This window comes from Mus caroli, chromosome 10, assembly GCF_900094665.2.
Source record: "Mus caroli chromosome 10, CAROLI_EIJ_v1.1, whole genome shotgun sequence".
Lineage (NCBI taxonomy): Eukaryota > Metazoa > Chordata > Mammalia > Rodentia > Muridae > Mus > Mus caroli.
The window spans coordinates 10,722,626-10,747,703 of record NC_034579.1 but is presented as its reverse complement, the minus strand read 5'-3'; the positions used below and the strand labels follow the sequence as shown (position 1 = coordinate 10,747,703).

Below are 25,078 nucleotides of genomic sequence, written 5' to 3'. Positions count from 1 at the left end.
TTCTCTAGCTCCTCCATTGGGGGCCCTGTGATCCATCCAATAGCTGACTGTGAGATCCACTTATGTGTTTGCTAGGCCCCGGCCTAGTCTCACAAGAAACAGCTATATTAGGGTTCTTTCAGCAAATGCTTGCTAGTGTATGCAATGGTGTCATCGTTTGGAGGCTAATTATGGGATGGATCCCTGGTTATGGCAGTCTCTAGATGGTCCACTCAAAGATAGTTTATTTCATCCAATGTAAATTTATAACCAAATCATTTCATCAACTAAAAATGTATTTCCCAATTGCAGTAAGGGTGAGACCAAAGTACAACAAACTATTAAAACAAAACAAAACAAAACAAAACAAAACAAAACAAAACAAAACAAAACAAAACAAAGCAAAGCAAAAACCAAAAAACAGTTTCCACGCTACATAGGTGATGCTGGATGTTTCAACAATCAAACTTCTAAATACTAGACCGACTTGATTGACAGCAAGATTGGCTTATTACATTAATCAATTAAATTAGTTAGGCGCTGTGGTTTACACTTACATTAGCAACATAAAGTAAGTTGTTGTAGGAAAAGACATCAGTCAATGAAGTTGGTGAAAGGCTTTTAGTCCTAAGCGTTATGATGAGTCTATTTTATTTTTGGTTGTTTATAGCCAAATGGAAGGCCTTGTGTGATCTGGAGCAAATCGTCCATGTCTGAGGGGAGCAGCATAGCATAGGGGGCAGTTAAGTGACTCTACTGTAGACTGTTCCTGCTTTTCTTACAAGGTGGTGACTGCGACATCATTCAGTAGAGGTAGGATGAGCTAAACTAAACTGTGTGCATGATATTATGTATGGATTGCTTTATGAATTCTCGGGATGAGGCAATTTTCTGGTCATTTCCCTTCAATACCATAATTAATGAAGTGTAACCCCAGTGCTCACAGACTCAAGGTTTGAGAAGAGCAATGGTAAACAAGCAAAAGTTTAGTTAGAAATTAAGGAAAGTACAGAAATATTACTGTCAGAGCTGATACTCAGCTCCTTCCAATGGCCTCTCTACTGGGTCATCATACGTTCTGATTAATCAAGACCCCAAACCACACACATTCTTAAAGAGTGTTAAGTATATGTGTCCTTACCTGTCTTTACATCATTGTAATGAGGCTTCTCTCTCCTTGGGAAACCAAGTTTTAATGGGCCACTTGGTACTAAGTAATAGCACTATGGAGGAACCAGAGGAGTGGGGGGAAGTCCCATCTGCATAGGAATCTGAAAGATAGTCTAAGTGACCCAACCTTCAACACTGAAGAAACAAACATGCTTTCTGAGTTCATCTGGTGGAAGGCTTGATCTGATCAAGGGTACAAGATCTCGGGATCACTGCTTGCTAATGCATTATAGCACTTGGATGCAAATGACTACTGAACTCTTTGAGACTTGACTTTTACTGTGCACAACGTGGTTTTCCTCATCCTGCTTTCTAACAGACAAGTCCTAATCTTCCAGAAAAGATTTACTTCTATGATAGCTGTTTATTGATATCAATGCAGATTAGTTAACTTTTAATAAGCAAAGCACGACTCGATCCCTATGTTCCTGGAGAAGTCTTCATCATAGTTCCCAAGTGCTGACAAATTTCTGTTTGAATAAAGTTGCTAAATATTCTCCTGGATCCTATGTTAGTTTTTTATACTCTGGACCAAACTGCCATGTTTTTTCTGGCCAATGGATTTAAAATCTAAACATAAAGGTTTATTTTTCATAAATATATTTTGAGTTTGACCTTCACAAGGAACATTCTGAGTGTTGTAATCAGTGAAGTTTCAGGTACTTCTTTACAGAGAGCTACTGTGATTCTGGTTTTTGTGGTTGGACTTTTCTGAACCCATTAGCTACATGGTAACAGAGTGGGGGAATTAAGGTTTTGGGAATCATCACAGTACCCGCTTACCAGAAATTCAATAAAAAACAAACATGACTGATAGATTAATGCTCTAGGTAGCGTATATTTTTGTATATTTTTGAAAAAGGGGTTTGGTAAGCCCTTCAGAGGATACATCAAAAGGACATGAAAATCCAACTTTGATCAATTGAGCCTTTTTTGTAATTGAACTGGACAGCTCATGTTAAAAGATCAGATAAGTGAGCCAAAATTTAGGCACACACATGAGATGGGTTACTCCATGGGTGGAGAGTGAGGCTATTTTTTAGTTTAAATAGGAAGGCAGGCAGATGTCATTTTCTAGTGACTATACATTGTTAGACCAGAACCTTCTTCATTCATTTATAGCATCATTGGAATGTGTCTGATTCCTCATTATGACTACAAAGCACAGTTAGTATCTAACTCTCTGTACAGATTTTTTAAAAATGTGTTTGTGGGTCAAGACCAAAACAATACTTGAAAATGAAATATTCTCTTGATAGACTTTGTAGGAAAAAATGGTATCCTAAAGTTCGGTCTCAGTAGAAATGTAGGAAATTTTATTTCTTCATAAGTAGTATTTGTATTGCTGGATTATGCAACAAAATATGTGAGTGAAGTGATTTAAGAAAGGAATGGTTTATATTGGCTCCTAGTTCGAGGGTATAGTCCATCATGATGGGGGAAGTCATGGAGGCAGAGAGTACAGAAAACTGGCCATATTATGTATGCAGCCAGGAAGCAGAGTGGAATGAATGCAGGTATTCAGCTCTTTTCTCCTTTTTACTCATGCATTAGCACTGGAACCTTAGCCCGTGGGATGATGCCACCCACAACTAAGGTGGGTCTTGCTCGCAGAGTTAAATGGCTCTAAATACTCTTTCCCAGGCAAGCCCAGAGGCTTGTCTCCTTCGTGGGAGGAGACAATCCTGCAAAGTTGACACTGAGTATTACTTATCCCAGTGTTCTACAATAAGATAATGAATTTCCATTTGGTTAAATTAATACACAATGTTTATTCCAAATTGTTGAAAAAAATCCTGATTTTTTTTGTTGTTGTTTTAAGGGTTGATTAGAATTTGTAAAAAATATAATTATTGATATGCTTTAAATAGAAGAAATATTTTTTTTCTTACTCTGATGGAAACCTTTGGATCTAAAGGGAGTTCTAAAGTGCAGAGAGCTAAAACTTGTGTCAAAGTTATAAGACTATCCCATTTTAAAGCTGAAATATCAAAGAAGTGAGCTAGGCTATAAGTACTGAGTAGAATCAGTGCTCACATCTCTGGTTTTCTAGTTTCTCTATCATCTCCACTACCATAGTCGGAGCAGAGTTCTTTCTTGAGTGATGCTTGTGTGTCTTGTTTCAGTCAAGTTTAAAACATAAATGACCAGAGATTGCAAGTTTAACTCCAGGAATTCCACATTCCAAGACGGAGGTTTGCCAGCTAGGAATTTTGGACCAACACCTTAGACAAGAAGACTGGGCCTTGTACTAGAGCTCCTTTGTTCACTCGCTGGGTGGGATGTGCTCCAGTAAGGAAGGATGTCTTTGAGTGGGTGTTTCTTCTCTCATTGGCTGTCTTCCAAAGGAAACTCAACATCAAGCTGTCAGTACTGAAGATCTGAAAGAGTGATCTGGCCTGCACGCCAGTGTGCCTACTTCCTGCCTTAATGGGATGGGTGCTCTGTGCCCACTGCTGACTAATCCACTCTGTGCAGGACACTACTGGTTCACATAGTCACTACAGCAAAAGCCGTGGTGTTGTCCCTGCTCTAAGCAAAAAAAGATTGAGACTTGTGTAAGATCATATTGCAAGCCCAAAACTCATGATCTTCCTTGAAGTTGTGTCTTAGAATAAAAGAAGGGGTGATGCATGATCTCAAATTTAAGGTTCTCTGAATCACTTGATACTGGAGAAAACTTGAATGTTGAATTGTTATCCTGGTTAACACTACCACCACTAGAGAGAGTTTTGGTATTTACTACTGACTAAACCACGTTTTAGTTTAGTTAGGCATCTAAACACAGAGATGTCATTCCTAGCTTTTAGGGTATAGACCAAACTATGGAAGCAAAATAATTCATTAAGAATAAATTCAAAAAACCTATTTTCTTATTAACACCTCCAAGTGTGGATGAACCTTACAGTAATTTAATTTACCGTAGTAAGATTACTTATTAGGTACACTAAGATCTATTTTATCTGTTATTATTCAGTACAAACAGGAATATTAGAAACTACTTACACTGACCTTCCTCAGAAAACAGAATTATTTTTATTTTTACTTTTCTTTTCAATAGTACTTTCTCCTTAGGCAAGTCAGTAGATTTTCTCTGGAACTTAGCCTTCTCATCGGTGAAGTTGGGATGATAGGCTCGGTGAAACAGGTTCATACCACAATAATAACAGACTAAGTGTTAAATAGTCTGTGGTTTCTAGGGAAGCAGTACCAACTGAAATAACACAACTTCATTTAAAATATATGTATGTGTATGTATACTTATGTATATTGTGTGTTATTTTAGCTAAGTAGAAGATAATATGATTTTCTATGTCCTGTTAAAGCGTACTTTTTGCTATTAACTTCACTTCCCCCCCTCTCCTCCTATATAGTTCTCACCCCTGCAGAATTAAGTCTCCTCCCCCTTTTGTATTTCATCTTTAATATCATTGTTATTCATCCCTTTGTATAAGGTATGAGAACTTCCTTTCTTGTGGCTGGTCAGGGCAATCCAAGAGACTTTCAAAAGAATTATTCCTCTTGCTCTTTGTTGCCTCCCAGAAATTGAAGGCCAGCTCCTATTGCTGAAGAGACTGATACTTTGAACATAAGACTCTGATGAATCAACCTATATCTGACCTGAAAACATCATCTCTAGGAATTAGCCAGAAGGTGCTGTGCAGACAGCTAAAGGGGGGAAACAATAATTTTTACCAAGCTATGGTGCCTGTGAACCACAGATATTGAAAAGATGCATTAGTGTCATACATGTCCTGGAGGTAACCAATGGCTGATTGGACTTAAGGACCATTTAGTAGAAGGGAAATCATGTAAAATTTACAGTGTAAACCTAGCCAACAGTCTTCGGCTAGTGAAGTCCTGGATCCTAAAGAATAAGCTAGTACTTTCCTAGGCTGATATAATTCCTAACCAAATTATAAATACTTATCTTGTTAGCCACAGAAAAGAGTATCTCTCACCTCTCATCAAAGAGCTTTCTTTTTGGCAACAGAGACTATCCAGCCCCAGGATATGCACAACACAGTCCCTATACCTCAGGCTCAGGGAACTTCACAGAAAAGAGACAGAAAGAGATTCAGAGCCAGAGGACTAAGAAGTCTGCTGCAAATTTTGTGATCTAGATTTGACAGGGAAGTTACACCCATGAAATATTAACAATTTGGCTTCCTAAACAAAACCCAAACAATGACAATACCAATGGCATGCCAGTACGGGCAGGGAAATCTCAGATGCTCTGTCTGCCTCTAGATGAAGAGCTATAGATAATCACTACTGAAAGAATGAAAATTACCCTTCCCAGAAATGAGCGCCATAACTGCTATCCTATACCAAGTGGCTATCCCTGAAAACATACATACAAGCAATGGTAAATGGACTCAGTGGATTGACTATATAGCAGTAATTATTAAAATAAAAAGGAGATATAAGTTTGAAAATGAGTGGCAAGGGGTATGGGAAAGTTTAAAAGGAGAAAAGGGAAGGAGGAAAGGGTGGAATATTTTAATTAAAAATAAAATAAACAACTTAGCTGTTGCTGATGGCAGAAGTCTTGGTAGCTCCAAATAAAGCCTTAAGTTGCGGGTTCATCTCTGCTTGGGAGGTTCACATCATTATAAAGCCTTAAGTTGGGAGTTCATCTCTGCTTAGGAGGTTCGCATCATTACACCCATGGCTTCCCATCTTTCCCACAGAAAATCCTTCTTCTCCTTGATATTTATAGTGTATACCTCAGACATAATATGTTCTAAGAATGTTTAAGTCACTACACTGGGGTAATCATACATTATATAAAAGCAAACATAGTGCCCACCATAGATGGAATTCAACTTAACTATTATGACCAGAAGAAGGAGGATAGAATCAACTTGATCATTTCTTTTACCAAGTCAAAAATCCTGACTTATTTCAAAGAAGTCTTTCAATATAAACTTATGAATTGTAGATACATGTGGATGATGGGCATATTTTGATAATTTTGCTAGATTTTTTTACACATCTGAATGACAGGTAGAATGCCAAGCACTGGAAGCTTAGAAATTAACCAGGTGTTCGTGGCACTTGAGTACACCCAGAAAGCACCTACGCTACTCATGTGCTTTGGAATGTTCTTTTAAAGCCTGACTTCTTTCTATGAGTTTGTGGTCTTCATTCAAGAAAAGCAAAATAACCAAGAAAGAAATCAAGTGCGTGAAATTAGGTGAAACTTGCCAAGGGAAACACGACTAAACTTAAGAGACAGTACAGCCCTATGCTCAGATCATCTCTATTTTCTCTTTCCCTGCCCCTTCACACGGAGAAACCTCCTGTGAGATGAAGGGACTGGGTAGCTGGGTTCTGGCATCACCCAGTGTCACAGTGTGAACTCATGATAACGCCACCACTATCTCTTAGATAGCTTGTGCTGTTTATTTTTTCTCCTCTACTTCCGTTTTTATTGGCTGAAATCCAATGAATCAAAGAGGAAGGAGACAGCAAAGGGTTCCCACCTAATCTATGTCCAAGTTTTTTTTTTTTTTAACTTCTACATCCTTACTGTCAGTGGCTAAATAAAATCACAAGTAAAATGCAATAGTGTGTGTGTGTGTGTGTGTGTGCATAATGCAAATCTAATTACATATAACAAAACCCACTTGCCTTTGACGATTTAATAATGATTTATATCATACATTTTAATGGGTAAGGTATCCCAGCTTTCTCTTAAAAATCCAACATCAGATCTACTGAGCCTTGTTGTCAATTTTTATTTAGTATTTTTAATGTCTGTTCTTTTAAAAATCAGCCAGATGATCAATATAGTATTATTTCTTGGGCATAGCATCTATTAGAGTAGGATTTATATGTTTTTTTCATTAAGATACTAGGAATATTAGAATTTGCCTTTATTAATAGTATTATTTCAAGAGAATGATCAAACTTGATATATTCTTTCAAGCAAAGCTTTTGAAAAATATAGTTTCTGCACTTTTTACTTAGCATCTAACATCACTCAAAAATCCACACTTTGAATCGAAAGACAGTACCTAAAAATGACATCACAGAGCACATGGTTAGAGGGAGATAGGACATAGTACTTCCTTTGTCTCCGGCTCCAGCAGCACGAATCTAATGGTTGAATAATGTGCTTTGGAGGACAGTGGTGTCTTTCACTGAAACACTGAGCTGGAAGTTCCAGCCAGCCAGTGTGCTCTTTCCACTCAGGCAGCAGAGACGTCCCATGCTGAGAGCATCTGGGGAGATGCTGGCGCTGGCACAACACAGAAGCAGCTTAGAGACAAGCTGCGACTAGTGGATGTGAACCACAGGTGTTTAATAAGTAGCTCTCCTGGAGCAGATGCTTAAATACAGAAGATTGAAATGATGGGTGAGTTATCTCTAATACTGGTGCCCATCATGCAGCCTTCTATTCAAAAGAATTTTTGTATACTTGAGATGCAATTGATCAGATCCAAGAGTCTCTTGTCAGTGATACAGCCATGCCCATTTGTAGCTACTTTGACAGTCTCAGTTATGTCTTGGCCAAGGGCTTGAGATGATTTTAAAACAATGTGAAACCTTTGATATTATATTTGTGGTAAGGTAAGTAGTGATCCACCATCCTCCATCCTTTGATTCTGAGTCATGGTTTAATATTTTTATAGAAAGGAAGTTTACAAGACATAATATTTGCAAGAGAAATTGATTAGAGAAAAGTATTTATGACGGTGGAAAAATCTATTCCTTTGAGGCAAAAAATGTACGTGTCAAGTATTTGCATACACTCAGAAGAAAACATTCTGTTGGAATTTCAGCTCACTTTGTTCTTGCTTCTTCTGTGCAATGAGGTTAGGAGTTTTTCTACTTAGAATTTGTGCCATTATCTGGATGGTTCTCTAGAAAATGCCCCATGGCACGCTCTTCCTAAAACCAAAATGGAAAAAAAAAAAAGTCATGTTGAACCTGGTGGTAGAGGCCTCTCTAATCCTAGCTACTCAGGGGTCTAAAGCAAGAGCATGGCAAATCCAGTGTCTGGATCCAGGATCTAAGACACTCTGAGCAAGACCCCGTCTCATAATATAAAAGGCAAGTGAAAGCTACAGGTATAATCCAGTGATACCACACTTGCTTAGCATGTGTGAGGCTTTAGGTACAATGTCTAGAAACACACACACACACACAAAACAAGGAGGGAGTGGAAAGAAATGAGAAAATTATACTGATTTTCTTGGGTATAGATTGAACATATTATTTTATCAAATATCATTCAAAAAGACCTGCCATCTACATGCCTTGCTACAAGGCAAAGTATTCTTGCTCTCACAAGCCCTCAGAAGGAAACAGTATCTATGCCTTAGCTTTGTTATTATATAGGAAACCAAGTTGCTTTTGCTTGAAATTTTCATTTCACTCCTGCTAAAGACAAATCTCCTCATATAATACATAAATAACATGGAATATATAAATATGATGTGTAATTCCAGTAATTGTCATCAGTGTTACTATGGCAGAGAATGGGGACAATTGTGTTCCAGTCTGTCCTAACCCAGAGGCTCATACCAGCCAGAGCTTACCTACTTGATGTTCCAAGGGGATCATGAAAGGAATCTATTAATATTTTTCTTTCTGCCAACTCCTCCACAAACCTAAATGGTAATCCAGAGCATGGAGGAGATTTGGCTGAAATTGTAAATTCATCTCCTCTCGGAGAAGGGAAACAGATGCCTGCAGCTGAGCCCTCCTACGCTCCAGCTCCCAACAACAGTGAGCTTTGCCTCCACCCAGACTGCTGGGGCGCTGGCCTTCTTCTTCTGTTTTTAGTCCTGTGCCTCAATTGGAAACACGCTGGGCTGTTTGCTCGGCAGCCCACCCAGCCCACCCACTTTTGGTGGTTTGGCTTCACTCTGGTTTGCCTGCAGGTGTGACCTTACTCACCTAGAGCTTGCCTCTCTACCATTTTCCTGAAGTTTAAAAATACCACTGGCTCCGAGAGGACAGCAAGCAAGTTGATTTTTATACCCTCCTGGAAATATATAATTATAAACTTTTGTGACCTCTATGAACTTGTGTGTGTGTGTGTGTGTGTGTGTGTGTGTGTGTTCCTACAGCCCTGGGATTACTGCAGAGAATCCCTGAGGCACAGGAAAAGCAGTCAAATTGCAGACAAATTTAGTGGGTTGCCTCCACAGCTATAACTTGCCCAGGGGTTGGTTAACACCTCCATCACCTTAGGCCCCAACCTGCAATTAGATAACCATTTCAGCAGTGGTGTGGCAAACCCAAGTCCAGCCTCCTTCTCAATGGGCATGTTAACCCCATGAAAGTAATAAACTCTTTTCTTTGTACAGTGAACTGCTGGACATGACTAGAACACTACCTTAGCTATATTGAGTAGACAGGAGCTGATTTTTTTTTCCCCACACGGAACCACACTTTAAATCTTTGTGATCTGTCATAGCTCGTTCTATAATTCCAAACCAGCAATATTCAAAATAGCACAATAAGTACTGTTAGCAAGATGTGGAAAATTTCTTGAGCAGCAGCAATGTACCCCAGAAGCCAGGATGTTTGCTGGACATTAGCTTCACTTGTGTTCAACCTGCATTGGCTGTCCCTTCGGGACTTGAATTTAGGACTTCAAAGTAGACAGATGGACATAAATAGGCTGGGTCTCATGAACTCTCGAAGAGACCCTCTTGCCTCCTGACCTTATAAACTCACATCATGATGCTTTTCCTTAGGGAAACCTCATATTTCCTCATAACTCCCCTGGAATTTTCTTCCCTACAAAGAAACAGCTGAAGTTTACTGCTGCATGAAGACGGAACTTAGTACCAGTGTTTTAGAACCCAATGAACTATTTTTTTTGACATGTGGAAACCAAGGCTTCGGTGGCTCGTTACTGTCACAAGATGGGTTCATGGGAAAGCTAAGAAGAGCAGGGCCTCTGTGATATGCTGGTATTATGTCCCAACTCCTACAATCAGCACAGATGGTTTCAGGGAGGTGACTGTCTGCCTTTTCTCATCTGGGAGAAGAGAATCACTCACGAGATGGTGTTTATTCTTATTTTTATTTCTCTGCCTCTCTCCATGTTATTGTATTTCATGACAGTGTGTAGGGGCTTCCATGGCTGCGTTCCGGTTTTAAAGACTGAACTTCGAAAAGGGTCATTTCAGTTTAGAGAATCTGGAGTTTGTTCTCCACACTATGCTATTCCACAGTGATGGAAAAGAGTTTGCATCAGCTAGGCCCTGTGCTTTGCTTATACTCGGAAGAAACTCTTCACAAGTTCAACTTGAGACTTGACAGGAAATTTTAAGTCGTTTTTTTTTTTCTTTCATCTTTCACAATGAGTTTTCATCAGACTCTTGAGATCTACACGGTGAGTTAATATCATGTAAATATCTTTAAAGTAATTAATTTTGGTGATGAATTAGGGAAAATGTATAGCGTATTTAAATAAGAATTTCTCATGTATAGAATGTCCATATTGAAAACATTCTGCTGAGGAAATATATCTTATAGAACTTTATACCAGCTTTCCCTCACTGCTAAGAAGTTTGCATAAAGAAGTATCCCACAATGAGACAGAAAGCATGTCAGTTGTACCTGCAGTTTGCATTTCTCTAAACCTTCACTATTTAAACTGATTCCATTTATGTGCACAAGCCGGAGTGGATTATTTTTATGGCCCCAAATTAAAGGTTCATGTGGAAAACTTGAGCTAACATCCAGACCTAACATCCTTCCGGCTGCCATCTTCACCCAGGCCCCTCCCACCTCATTGGGAAGGCCAATTTGCAAACCCCAAATTTGCTTCTAGCTGTTAATTTCAGGTTCATCACCTACACCGCATTACACAAAACAAACAGAAAGTAATAACAGTTACCAGCTCTTAGAGTTTATTTTCCTCTACCTCTCCACAGACCGTGCTCTGTTGACTGTATATGAAGACCTCTAAAGGAAAACAGCAGTCATGATATTAGGCTCCCAGAATACGGAATGGGCAGATGGTAGAAATGAATGTGATCAATACATCATGCTGTTAAATAACAACCACCATGAAAGGACAGTAAAATGTCATATTTGAGCATCCCATTGTAGGCCAAGTGTACTGCCAGTGTGGACAAGTTAATGCTCAAAAGTTAGTGATGTGCTATATGTGACATCATCGCCTGCCTGGGTGTGAGAGCGGCAATTAACTTTTATGAGGCTGGGATTCTCTCTTCTTTGGTGCTATTTGGCAATATCTTTCCAGGTTAGCCAGTTTGCCAGTGCAGTGCTGCCTAGGTAATCCACACAGAAAGCTTTTCTTCCTGTGAGAGAATCACGTGAAGTACACATGAGTGAGTCTCGCCTATTGTTTCTCTAGTCTTTCTTTGTGGATAACAAAACACACCAAAGGCAAGTAAGACCAACCTCTGATGAACACTTGGATGCTACTTGGCTGTCCCTTAGTGTAGGCTTGCTTTGGCGATTTGAGACTTTGTGATGCTAGTGTGCCCTGCCGTAGAGATCATTATCACATAAGCAGACTCTCAGAGTGACTGGTCATCATTTGTACTTCTTGTCATTTGCCAAGTCTTCATGATAAGGTGGCTGTGATAGTCAAAGACATTTTGTCTCAGGTAGCTTTGTATTCATGTAAATGAGTGAAAATTTAAAACACTTATAATTATGGCTAAACAAAACTCTGGGGATTTTTATTTTCCCATAATTAAACCTGTTTTCTTTTCTTGTTTCCTGAATTTGTTGGTGAGCCAAGGCTTGTAAAAAAAAATCCCATAACCTCTAACCTCATTCATTTTTTTTGGTTGTCTGTTGTCTGTTTCTCCCTACTTTGCTCACAGGATTTGAGCTGAACTAACCTCTTCCCATCCTTGAATGATCCAGCTTTCGTCTTACCTGTAGGCAGGCAGTCACCCTTGCTAACCGAGCCGACCAGAGCTTTTCTGTTTCTCTCCTGACCTCCTCTCTGCAGGGCTTCCCATTTAAACCACATGCTGTCCTCTGCTGTTTGCTTCTCTCTTAGACATATTTCCTTCAGTCCGTCCTTAATCCCCTTCTCGCCTTTCATCTCTCACTTTTTTCTCTCTGTTTCTCTTCTTAGTCATCTTTTGCAGTTTTTTGTTTTTGTTTTTGTTTTTGTTTTTGTTTTGTTTCTCTGTAACACTCGGAATTGACTCTAGGGCCTTGCAAGTGCTCGGGAAATGGTCTGCTGCCCCTGGTCTACACCACAAACTGTTTTTTTTTTTTTTTTTTCCTGCATGCTTCTCTATGTACCATGTGTGTTCAGGGCCTACAGTAGCCAGACACTGGAGTTATAGATCGTTGTAAGCCACCATGCAGATATGGGAATTGAACCCAGGCCCTCTGGAAGAGCAACGAGTGCTCATAATTGCTGAGTCATCTCTTCAGCCCCCTGATCATGGCACTGTCTCTACAAAATTTATACATAGTCTATTGTACTCAGCTACTTGTTCTGCTACAGTAATATCACTTTCTGTTTCTACTATCTATCTATCTATCTATCTATCTATCTATCTATCTATCTATCTATCTGCATTTCTAATAATTTGTATATCCCATACAGTCAGGGATGCTATCTTTTTAAAAAACAAACTGTTCCCTTTTTAAAATATTCATTTATTTATTTTATGTATGTGAGTACACTGTCAGTGTCTTCAGATACATCAGAAGAGGGCATCAGATCCCATTACAGATGGTTGTGAGCCACCATGTAGTTGCACTCAGGACCTGAATTGAACTCAGGACCTCTGGAAGAGCTTTTAACCTCTGAGCCATCTCCCCAGCCCCTGCTGTCTTATACGATATTTTATTTTTAGAACCTGGGACTGTGAAGACACACAGAAGTTTCAGAAGTCTTTATTGAGTGAGTGGGTGGATGTAGTGGATTGGAAGTATGAACAGGGCAGAAAAGAAGTGCTGTGTATGTTATTCACTCGTCACTTAGAGATGATAATACTTTAAAACTTATGCTTGAATTTTGATAGGCCTTTCTGGTACTGATATGTAAGATGGCTTGGAGGTTGCAAGGGTATTGAATAACTGTGAGGCCACATGCTGAACTTAATCCCGGAGAGAAAAGAGAAGAAACTTATAATGGAAGGAAATCAGACGAAGGGGTGGATTTGATACACATAAATAGAATAAATGATGAGATTTTTGAAACCTTGGAGAAGAAAGAAAGAAGAGATACACAGAGTCTTAGCCTGTATCTAATATCTTTCATGCTATGAACACTATCAGAGAGGATGTGGACCATTGTGGAATGGTGTTTGGATTGTTGGGCCTGAGGGATATCCAAGGAAAAGTATCTAGCAGACATTTGCAAGCAAGGATAAGTATGTATGCTGCTAGCATCTGAACACTGAGGAAGCCTTGACTCAGACTTGGTCATCTAGGGAGAATGAGTACAGAGAGAAGATCTAGGTAGAGGGGCATGCTCATTGGGATGTTGGCTGCAGACACATTTGGCTGCAATGGCATCGAATGTCTGCAACTAAAGTGTATCCACCTCTCACATCCACACTACCGTCATCTGTTCTTCCTATATCTGTGCCCACATCCCCTCCCTCATCCCCTCTAGCCCCCTCTCCTTTCTTTACCAGCCATCAGCTTCATTCTCTAACAAAGCAAATGTCCTGTGTCTCTATCTCGCTTTTCTCAGAAAGAAAATCCAACTGAGGAAGTCTGTGATTTGGTTCCCATCAGGTCAGGGTCCACCCCTGGAGGCAAGCTGTACAAATACCATCATTAGTGTTGCAGAGGAAACAGACACTTTCAAGAGAAGCTTTGTGCCTGGAGAATGTCATTAACTGTGGTGCAAGGGGTGGAGCCCTGTCCTGGAGGGAAGGAAACAAGCCATAGACTTAGCTGATGGATCAGCTAGTATCTTTCTTTCCAGAATTTGAAGCTAGAGATGCAGGTCATTTATTCAAGAGTCTGATGAGATATGTCTTTGTGGACTTAACTGCAGCTATTCCCCACATTAGTGAGAAGAGCTGTTGCTTAGTCCGTGGTGAGACCTTATGTCTACTTTCACTGTGCAGTTTTAGGTGTTTTCTTTTACTGTTGGTTTCTTTTTCAATTACACTTCTGAAATTATAATATAACCACGACATTTCCCCCTTCCCATTCCTCCCTCCAAACCTTCCCATATACCTGTTTGCACTTTCCTTCAAATTTATACTTCTTTTTAGCTTTTTTATTATTACATGCATACATGCATACACATATATGTAAAATAGATACATACAAATATATGTTTCCACTGTCTCTTCTGCAATATCCTCTGAGCCTTACATGTATTTTATAGATTTCTTTTGTTTCCAGAGGAAGTATGGCTTGTGCTATTAATTAAAGGAACACGTCTTCGAATTGCTTGAAAATCTTAACCTGAAAGTTTTGTTTAGGCAGTTCTTAATGCCAGAGATGATGCTACCTCTGATGACCTGAGGACCACAATGTGAATAACGCCAGTAAGATGAAGCATAGTAAGGAAGTCTGAGGAAGTAGGACAAGATGGTAGAAGTGAAACTCGAGCAGCCTGGTAAGGATGCTCTTGGAGGCATCTGTATTATAAAGCATGTGAGAAGCGTCAGTCTGAATAATTGTCACGAGTCAACACATCCTCTTCAGTATTATGTTAGCAGCACATGCATTATATGGTAAGAAAGTCCTTGACTTCATTAATCTAGAGTTGTGCATTTGTAGCCTATGAATATGAACAAGGAACGAAACATACCAGTGCTAAGCAGTAGATTAAGTAATATAGCATGCAGTTCATGTTGTTTCAAGTTATCTATTTCATGAGAGACAGGAAAGGCTCACCCACTGCTTGAAGGAGAAGGGTTTCTCATAAAAAACGAACATGAGTGTGCTTGTGTATATAGTGTCTAATCCTCTTTCTTTTTTTTTCTCTTTTTTTAATTTTTTTAATTCGGTATTTTTCTTCATTTACATTTCAAATGCTATCCTAAAAGTCCACCAGACACTCCCCTCACCCACTCCCCTACCCACCCACTCCCCTACCCACCCACTCCCACTTCTTGGCCCTGGCGTTCCCCCTTACTGAGGCATGTAAAGTTTGCAAGACCAAGGGGCCTCTCTTCCCAATGATGGCCAACTAGGCCATCTTCTGATACATATGCAGCTAGAGATACGAGATCCAGGGGTACTTATTAGTTCATATTGTTGTTCTACATATAGGGTTGCAGAACCCTTTAACTCCTTAGGTACTTTTTCTAGCTCCTCCATTGGGGACCCTGTGTTCCATCCTATAGCTAACTGTGAGCATCCACTTCGGTGTTTGCCAGGCCCCGCCATACCCTCACAAGAGACAGCTATATCAGGGTCCTTTCAGCAAAATCTTGCTGGTGTATGTAATGGTGTCAGCGTTTGGGGGCTGATTATTGGATGGATCCCTGGGTATGGCAGTCTCTAGATGGTCCATCCTTTCGTCTCTGCTCCACACTTTGTCTCTGTAACTCCTTCCATGGGTGTTTTGTTCCCAATTCTTTTTTTTTTTATTTTTTATTACATCTTTTCCTCAATTACATTTCCAATGCTATCCCAAAAGTCCCCCATACCCTCCCCCCCCCACTTCCCTACCCACCCATTCCCATTTTTTTGGCCCTGGAGTTCCCCTGTACTGAGGCATATAAAGTTTGCATGTCCAATGGACCTCTCTTTCCAGTGATGGCCGACTAGGCCATCTTTTGATACATATGCAGCTAGAGTCAAGAGCTCTGGGGTACTGGTTAGTTCATAATGTTGTTCCACCCATAGGGTTGCGGATCCCTTCAGTTCCTTGGGTACTTTCTCCAGCTCCTCCATTGGGGGGCTTGTGAACTATTCACTAGCTGACTGTGAGCATCCACTTCGGTGTTTGCCAGGCCCCGCCATACCCTCACAAGAGACAGCTATATCAGGGTCCTTTCAGCAAAATCTTGCTGGTGTATGTAATGGTGTCAGCGTTTGGATGCTGATCATTGGATGGATCTCTGGATATGGCAGTCTCTAGATGGTCCATCCTTTGGTCACAGCTCCAAACTTTGTCTCTGTAACTCCTTTCATGGGTGTTCTGTTCCCAATTCTAAGGAGGGGCATAGTGTCCACACTTCAGTCTTCATTCTTCTTGAGTTTCATAATCCTCTTTCAAGAGATCTAAAGTACATCTCCAGAGCAAGCACGCCAGTGGGGCTTAGAACCGTTCACTTGCTTAATGAAGTATTATCTCTTGCAGTTGAGTATGGAATGTTCTCTTGACGTGATGATCAAGGAAAGAGAGGGTTGGCAGTTGAAACATGAATGGTATTACAGAAGAGCAAGCTGTGTTTGGGGTCAGGGTGCATGGGCATACGGTCAGAGACTGAAAACGTTATCAACCTGAAGGCAGTCCATCAGCATCTTTCAGTTCCCTATCTTGTTAGGTTTCTCCTTGTGTCAGACCTAACTGGACCGATCCAAATAAATAATTTCCTTTTGAACTCATGCCAAAGTCATCGTGACAACTTCCTCTGAATGCTGCTTCCAAAAAGATTTGGAGATTGAATAATCACAAGAGGAAATGAAACAGTCATCTGGTTAACTTTGGAGGGACTGGTGGTGAGGACTGATGTCGTAAGGCTGTGGGAGTGAAGTGGTCTCCTCACATGGCTGCTGGAAGCTCCAGTGGGAAATGAGAATGGCCACAATCAGCCTGTGGTGCCAGAGGCCTTCCCAGATATGGAAAGGCTCTCTCTGAAAGCAGAGCTTAAGGAGAATGGGGAGATGGGGCTGTGTCCCTTGCCATGTCTGTCTGTCACATTAACACAGAGATGTCACAGCCAGATTGCCTTTTAGATTCCTTCCCAGCCTGAAAATGTGCAAGGTCATCAGAAATGGACTAAATACATGCTCTGATGACGTTGTCCATTCTGAATGTCATCAGCCACACAGGTGTTGTCAGCATCTGACATGTTATTTACATTTCATTGATGTTACTTCCATCTGGCAGCTGTTGCCTTGAGCTGCAGGAACACGTGACTCTCCTGACCCTTTAGTGATGACACTGGCCCCAGAATTCTCAGCTGTTGACTTTAGGGCTAATTTTTAGAAACTAACAGAGCTACTAGATATTTTAAACTTTCAAAACATCAAATGAGCTCTGAACTCCTTACAGCCTGACATCTCACCATATATATTGCAGACAACTGAAAGTAATGAACATGTAACCCAAGCTACATCTTTCTGGGGGTGGATTTTACTAGCTACCTTCTCAAGTTGCTCGCTACAGCTATCCAAGAACTCAAATAAAATTATTTAAGTGTATTCCTTCTGTTTGCTTTGTTGTTGCTGCTGCTTTTGAAATACGGTCTCATGGAGCATTAGTGGGTTTAGAACTTTCTACGTAGCTAAGACTGGCTTAGAACTTTTGATTCTTTTGCTTCCTCCTCTCAAATGCCAGGGTTACACTTGTATCTGACACTTGGGTTTTGTTGCCCATTTAGCAGAGTATAGAAAAAAAATAGATCTTTTAAAAATCAGCCACAAATGATTTCTTGTTTGCTTTACTTAGCAACTGGGTATCCAAAGTTCCCATCTGGGAAAAATTTAAAGGGTATGCACTTCAGATTTCAGAGTGTAAGAATCAAAATTTCTCAAATTAAAAAGAAAATTAAACCATTAGCATAATGTTCACTGGTCCTGGGGAGATGGGTAAGAGCAATTGATGCTCTTGCAGAGGCCAGGGTTGTATTCCCAGCATCCATATAATTGTTCACAGCCATCTCTAACTGCAGTTCCTGGGGATCCAACACTCTCATCTGTTTTCCACAGGCACCAGACACATACACGGTGCACGTAAACACATGCAGCAAAGCGGTCACACACAAGACAATACGAATAATTTTAATTAAAAAAAAAATTAAAGGCATCAAGTCTAGATGCAAGTGCTATTTGAAGAAAGCTTTGACATACAGGCTTCCTGGAGTTTATTTAAGATTAACTGAAAAATAGGCCTTTGTAAGGTACAAACAAGCTAGAGCTAGACATTTATTTACACACACACACACACACACACACACACACACACACTAGCTAAGTTTGAGCTTTGGTTTGTTACTATTTACATTACCTGAAAACGTTTTCTGGCATTAAGTGGAGCTGAGAACACTTTACTGTATATATTTTTGAGAATGCAATGAGTCAGAGACTTTTACTTGGGTAGATTTTAAGGAGACATAGTAACCATGATTTTACTTAAGCCCAACTTAATGCCTACTTCAGTGGCCAACTTTTTAAGAAGCCTTTTCTATAAGAGAATAAATTTATTTCTTATATACGTATGTGTAGATGGTGTGTGTGTGTGTGTGTGTGTGTGTGTGTGTGTGTGTGTGTGTGTGTGTGATGTATGCTTGGGTATGCATATGTATGTAGGAGCGCACTCACTGGTGTATATGCTAAGGACAGAAGCTAATGTCGGCAGTTTCCCTCTATCAGCTTTCCAGTTTGTAATATCTTTCATGGAACCCAAATCTTGCCATTTTAGCTAGATTTACTTGCCAATGTGGCCCATGATCCACCTATCTCTAGGCCCTGAGCTCTTGAGTTCCAGATATATGCCACTGTACCTAGATTTTGCATGGATGCTAAGGATCTGAACTTAGGTCTCCATGTTCACACAGCAATCACTTTATCCACTGAGCTATCTACCCAGCCGCAAATCATTTTCTTCTTACTTATTTTAATTTTATTTTATTATTTTATTTTTACATCCAAACCACAATTTCCCTCTTCCCTCTCTTCTCATTCCCCCAATCTTCTCTTCCCCACCCTATCTACTTCTCCTCCATTTCTCTTCAGAAAAGGGCCAGTCTCCTTTGACAAATTCATTTCTTAACGGGATGGCTCATAGTATAGAAGCCAACTAACATTTGATACATACCAATGAAGTCAAATGCAATTTTCTAACATTTCAATGAACTTCTGAAAACCTACTCAATTTAGGCAATAGCAATACTTATTAGAACTTTCCCATTGATAACTTCTCTCTTCATGGTCCTCTTTGCCCTGAGTTTTTCTATTGCCTGAATCTTTCTATTGTGGTTTTTTTCCCCATGAAAGACTCTAGGCTCACATTCAGAATAATTGGTGAATTTTGATTGTACTGCATAGTAGAGCTGTAACGTTAAGCATGTTGGAGAATCTCTGTTAGTAATATTTGTTTTAGCAAAGAGTAACTCCCACTGTTTTTATAATGCTGAATGAGAAATATATAGCAAAGGCCATTTATAGTGAAGTAGTTTGTGACTTTAATGAATGTTTTGCTATCATTCCTGATGTGACATTGCCTTCATTAAGATAATGGCTCTAGCACTCTGGAAATTCTATCTGGCCACTGTAGTTTGGTCATGTGAAAGAATGCTTTAACATAATTTTAATTCCCTTTATTGCTTTCTTACTTGTCTCATTTCCCAACAACTGCCTGAGGGATAAAGAGTCTGCAAGGTTGGTGCTATTTTAACTCATTTAAATTACTGATGCACAGATTTTGTTCTGTAGTAAGGAACAATGATAGTCAACACTTAAATATTAGCCCTGCATGTCTTGTACAAGTCTCAAGATGCTCCCATATTAACCCATGTCATCCTCCCAACAGCCTAGAAAGGGGTACAAGTTCCTTATTATCCCTGGTGCAAAGGAGGTAAAACTGAGGCACAAAACTGGGTCAAGAGCCAACAGGACAGTTCAGTGCATAGAAGTGCTTGCTATGCAAGCCTGAGGACCTGAATTCAAGCCCCACATCACACAGTGGAAGGGGAATAATTTGGTAACTGGATATAGAAAGTGTGTTGTATTACTTGTGTATTAGATATAGGGAAATGTAGTTCACCTTAGATAAACGATACCCCATCTGTATGCTCACATAGCATGAAATTGATGGGTTTGGTTTTGTTTGTTTGTTTAAAATCTTCCATTTTTCCTTGTCTTGCTTTAACTCTGGTGTCTATTACTGTGTATAAATTATAGGCTAGGATGACTTCTTTCTCTTTTGAACCCAGGATTCAGAAGAGAAAGGAAACTTATCCGAGAGTCTCAATCCTTTCAGTCTCAGGCCGTGCATGAATTAGTTACAAGAAAGAACCCCAAGCCCTATCCAGAGACGTGCTACGACCCATGTATTTCTCACCCACTTTTTGGGCTTACAATTCTTTTGTCTTGGTTTTGTACACCGTGTGGTGTCGTCATTCTTTAATTCACACACATTTCTGTTCATTTAAGCTAGTCTTTTGTGTCTTTACAAATGTGATCACTGATGTCTTGTGTGTCAGGAGCACCCTGGAGTGTTTCCAGCAGCCTGGCTAACATAGTGAGTAGCCTTTGTTTGTGGAATTTACAGACCAATGAGAGAAGACAGACAGCAAATAATTCCACAAGTAGAAGTAACACAACCTCCCTGGGTAGTGCTATGAAGACTGACGTGGAACATGATGCTCTGGGGGGAGATAAGAAAAGGCTTTGGCAGACATTTTTATAGTTGTATTCTTCTTTCTGTCTTTGGTCCTGTCCAAGTTGTCAATGACTCTGGAAGAACAGAGAAAGAGTTAGCAGATGGGGAGCAGAGTTGACCAAATGGTACGACCCAAGCTAGTCCCTGGGAATGACAACGGGGAGAAGCTAACTTCAGCAGGCTAATACCTCTCAGCCTTTGAGTGTATCACTGTGGCAAAGAAGATTAAATGATGTGTGTAATAGCTGTCACTCTCAAGAATGGCTATTGCTTTGTCAGTCATTCAGCTCCACCCAGTAAACACTGAAGTAGTATTAATTGAAGCTTTATGTGTTGTTTTTCTAGTAACTTGTTTGTTTAGAGTGTTGTGCACACAATATTGTTACCATTATTTGTACAAAAATTTTAAAGCATGAATATTAACTTAAGAAACACTGATAAACGGGAACACAGGAGACCTGTTTTTCATCCGATCTGATGTGCAGGGCATAGTTCAGAATAACCAAAAAGATCCTTAATGTTCTTTTACTAAAAATGCTATAGTGGCATATACCTGTTAATCCAACAAGACTGTCTCACAAACACTCCTTCAGTTAACATTGACTGGGAGCTCTCCTGGTACATTGAGACTACAGAGGTGTGCAAAGGAGACATAGCCCTTGGCTTATGGAACTGATAGTTCAACGGCAGAGAATAAAATTTCATTTACAATGCGCTTTCCTTTTGCTGTGTCCATCGACCAAATTGTTGCTGTCCTAGAATGCTTATGGCATGTGCCATAACTTTGGAAGGATTTCTGTTTAAACATCACCTTTGATGAACTAGACTGTGTTTCATTACCATACTTTAGATCCTTTCCCTTGCTTTACTATTTTTTTCCACCTTTGTCACCATTTGAGTGACACTGTTGCTGTGTGTGTTTACTGTTGCTGTGATCAAATACCCTGACCAAAGCATCATGGAGGAGAATGGATTTCTTTTAGCTCACAGTTCTGGGTTATAGTCCATTACCACAGGGAAGTCACAATAGTGAGGGATTGAGACAGCTGGTTCCATTGTGTCCAGAGTTACAAAGCAGAGAGGCATGGCCTAAGGTATGCACGCTTGTCCTCAGTTCTCTTTCTCCACTCTTACAGATAATTCAGGATCTCCTGTCTAGGGAATGGAGCTCCCCACAATGGATGGGTCTTTCCACCTCAACGAACATAACAAGTCCACAGACTATTCTGGTCTAGAAAGTCCTGCACTGGGATTCTGATTCCAGGGGATTCTGCATTGTGTCAAGTTGACAAAACTATCACACCACTTTTCAATATATTATTGTTTTCTTTAGGTCTAAGTCTGAATTGTTAATATTCCATATAATGACTGTTTTGCTTCTTGTTATATTCTGTATAGAACACATTTTATTATATAATAGATAATAAATATTTGCTGAATTTATGAGTAAACAAGATCATATGAATGCATAATTATCAACCACAATAAACAAATGGGAAAGTTATAAAAGTTGTTTGAATTTGAAAAAAAATGCTAAAATATAAGTTGTCTAATTTTCATCTCTGCTTTGCCCCTCCTGCTTTATATTTCAACATTCATTTCCCAAGGTATATGTATATATGTGTGTATGTGTGTGTTTGTATGTGTGTGTGTGTATACATATAGCCATGGTTTATAACATTGAGCTCTCCCTGTATGGTTTTATGGACTCTCTGAAGTAGAGCTCCTTATCACACCCAGTAAGCTTTTGTGAGCTCTCCTGATGGGTCTCAAGCCCTGCATACTCTTTAGAATCATCTGTCATGTGTGGGCACCTGCAGGGCCCCTGTGCATCTTGCATGAGAGAGTTCCTCTGTCCTTCCCTGGGTTCTCACAACCTCAAGTTTTGCTCTCTAAGATTTTTTATTTATCATTACCTTTTGGAAAGTCCTTGGCATTTCTTTTTCTCCTTGAGGTGCTTTCATTTACTCTTAATGCTTATGTATTTTTTGACAGTTACTGCTTGATGCCCCCAGTAAGTAGGATTGTTGCTTTATTATACATAATCTGATCCCAGCCCTTCTCTCTCTCTCTCTTTCTTTAATGGCCAACAGTGTGCGGATGTGGCAGCTGCAGACTTGTCCTGTCCAATCCTTCGGGTACCTTTACTTCTCCGTGTTACCCTAATGACTACCCTAATACCCAGTCTTGTTCGTGGACCCTCCGAGCTCCTGCTGGCTACATCATTCAGATAACGTTCAATGACTTCGACATTGAAGAAGCTCCCAACTGTATCTATGACTCATTGTCCCTCGATAATGGAGAAAGCCAGACAAAATTCTGTGGAGCGACTGCCAAGGGCCTGTCATTTAACTCCAGCGTGAATGAGATGCATGTGTCTTTTTCAAGTGACTTTAGTATCCAGAAGAAAGGTTTCAACGCCAGCTACATCAGAGGTATGTAAACCACAGGCAGAGCCAACCTTCTGCTTCCATTTAAGATGTGCTGCAGTAAACACCAGGGCTGGAGAACAGAATTAGGCTCTTTTATGCGAATGCTCAGGATCAGGATTTAAGGGTGAAAAATCTATTAATAGTTTCTGAGAGTCCTCATTACCAAACTAAAACTACTAGATCCAAATCCTAGTTTCTTCAGAACTGAATTCTAGACTGTCTGTCTGCATAACATTTATTTATTTTATTTTCATATTTGTATTCTCTTAATTTTGTTTTTAGCTGAGGTCTTCTTTTTGAGCTGTGACTGGTCTAGAACTTGCTCAGTAGATCAGGTTAGCCTTGAACTCACAGAGCTGATGGCCTTTGCTTTCCAAGTATGTCACATGACCAGCTCTGCTTTAAAAAGTCCACTGGTAATAATGAAGACTTGTAATTTTAATATCACCTCAGCATAAGCTTTAAACATCTCTGTTTAGAAATTATTTTATTTTGGACATATACGATGCTTCCCTTAAAATAAATTTACTAGAAGACAAACAGAAATTTAATGTGTAAGAAAAAGGGAGGAGTACAAAAATTCTGAATGAATGAGATTTGCCTGGAAATATTTGAGAGAGTCAAAGGTAAATATTAGTGAAAGCTGGTTTGTGTTCAGAAAGTATTTAAGAAATATCCTATTTTTAAAATACAAAATATACAAATGAAATCACTCTGAAATTAGCCCCTTCCTAATTTGGTAATTTTGTTTCTTAATTTTTAATGTTTGTGTAAAGAAATTTAAAAAAAATACAAACATGGTTGTCCCTGGGTGGGATTGCCTATTGTTATTTTTGGTGTAAGACCATTTGTAAAAGTTAGGTGTTCAAGGCTAGGTAGAGAAAAGGGATAGCAATGACTCACCGATTAAGTAAAAAGTTCATTGGAAGAACATGGTAGAGTTCTGAGAGACACTTCACATCTTGCATCTTGGCTCATGTTCTAGAATTATGTTATGTTTTTATACTTTCTCCTAGTTGCTGTGTCCTTGAGGAATCAAAAGGTCATTTTGCCCCAGACATTAGATGCTTACCAGGTATCAGTTGCAAAAAGCATCTCCATTCCAGAACTCAAAGCTTTCACACTCTGTTTTGAAGCCTCCAAAGTTGGCAATGAAGATGATGACTGGACAGCTTTCTCCTACTCAGACGAGTCCCTTACACAGTCGCTCAGTCTTGAAAAGGCCAGCAATGGCTACTTCCTGTCCATTTCTGGCTCAAGATGCTTGTTGAACAGTGCATTACCTGTGAAAGAAAAAGAGGACATCTTCACAGAAAATTTGGAGCAGCTCTGTCTTGTGTGGAATAATTCTTGGGGCTCCATTGGTATAAATTTCAAAAAGAACTATGAAACAGTTCCATGTGATTCCACCATCAGTGCTGTCGTGCCCGGGGATGGGACATTGCTGTTGGGCTCCGACAGAGAAGAGATCGCCTCTCTAAAGGGCAGCATCTATAACTTTCGACTTTGGAATTTTACCATGGATCTGAAATCCCTCTCCAACCTCAGCTGTAGTGTGTCTGGGAATGTCATAGACTGGCACAATGACTTTTGGAGCATCTCAACCCAAGCTCTGAAAGCTGAGAGCAACCTGAGCTGTGGTAAGACTTAATGTTCTTCATGGTCTTAGCATTGTTTGGTGAAAATGCTCATTGTTAAGAAATCATATATGCAAGGCTGGAGAGATGGCTCAGCCATTTAAAGGCTAGGCTCACAACCAAAAATATAAGAAATTATATATGCATGTTTGTATGTCGACTCCTACACAGAGCTCCTTTAACTTCAGAAAACCTTACCAGTTCAGCGATTCATAGCATGCATATGATGATGAACCATGCTTACTTACTTAGTGAAAGTGGGTTTTCCATTTTTTTAAATTAGGTATTTATTTCATTTACATTTCCAATGCTATCCCAAAAGTCCCCCACACGCTCCCCCACCCACTCCCCCACCCACCCACTCC

General features: G+C 39.8%; 1 protein-coding gene across 4 annotated transcripts in view; it reads left to right on the top strand.

Annotated features, from left to right (window-relative positions):
- The window catches only part of Adgrg6 (adhesion G protein-coupled receptor G6), a 138,550-nt gene that overhangs the window by 49,233 nt on the left and 64,239 nt on the right, over positions 1–25,078 (top strand). For all 4 annotated transcript variants that reach the window (XM_021174750.2, XM_029482959.1, XM_029482960.1 and 1 more), the window contains exons 3-4: positions 22,738–23,079; positions 24,093–24,716. In XM_021174750.2, the coding sequence (XP_021030409.2) occupies positions 22,738–23,079; positions 24,093–24,716 (966 nt within the window). The remainder of the gene's footprint in view (positions 1–22,737; positions 23,080–24,092; positions 24,717–25,078) is intronic.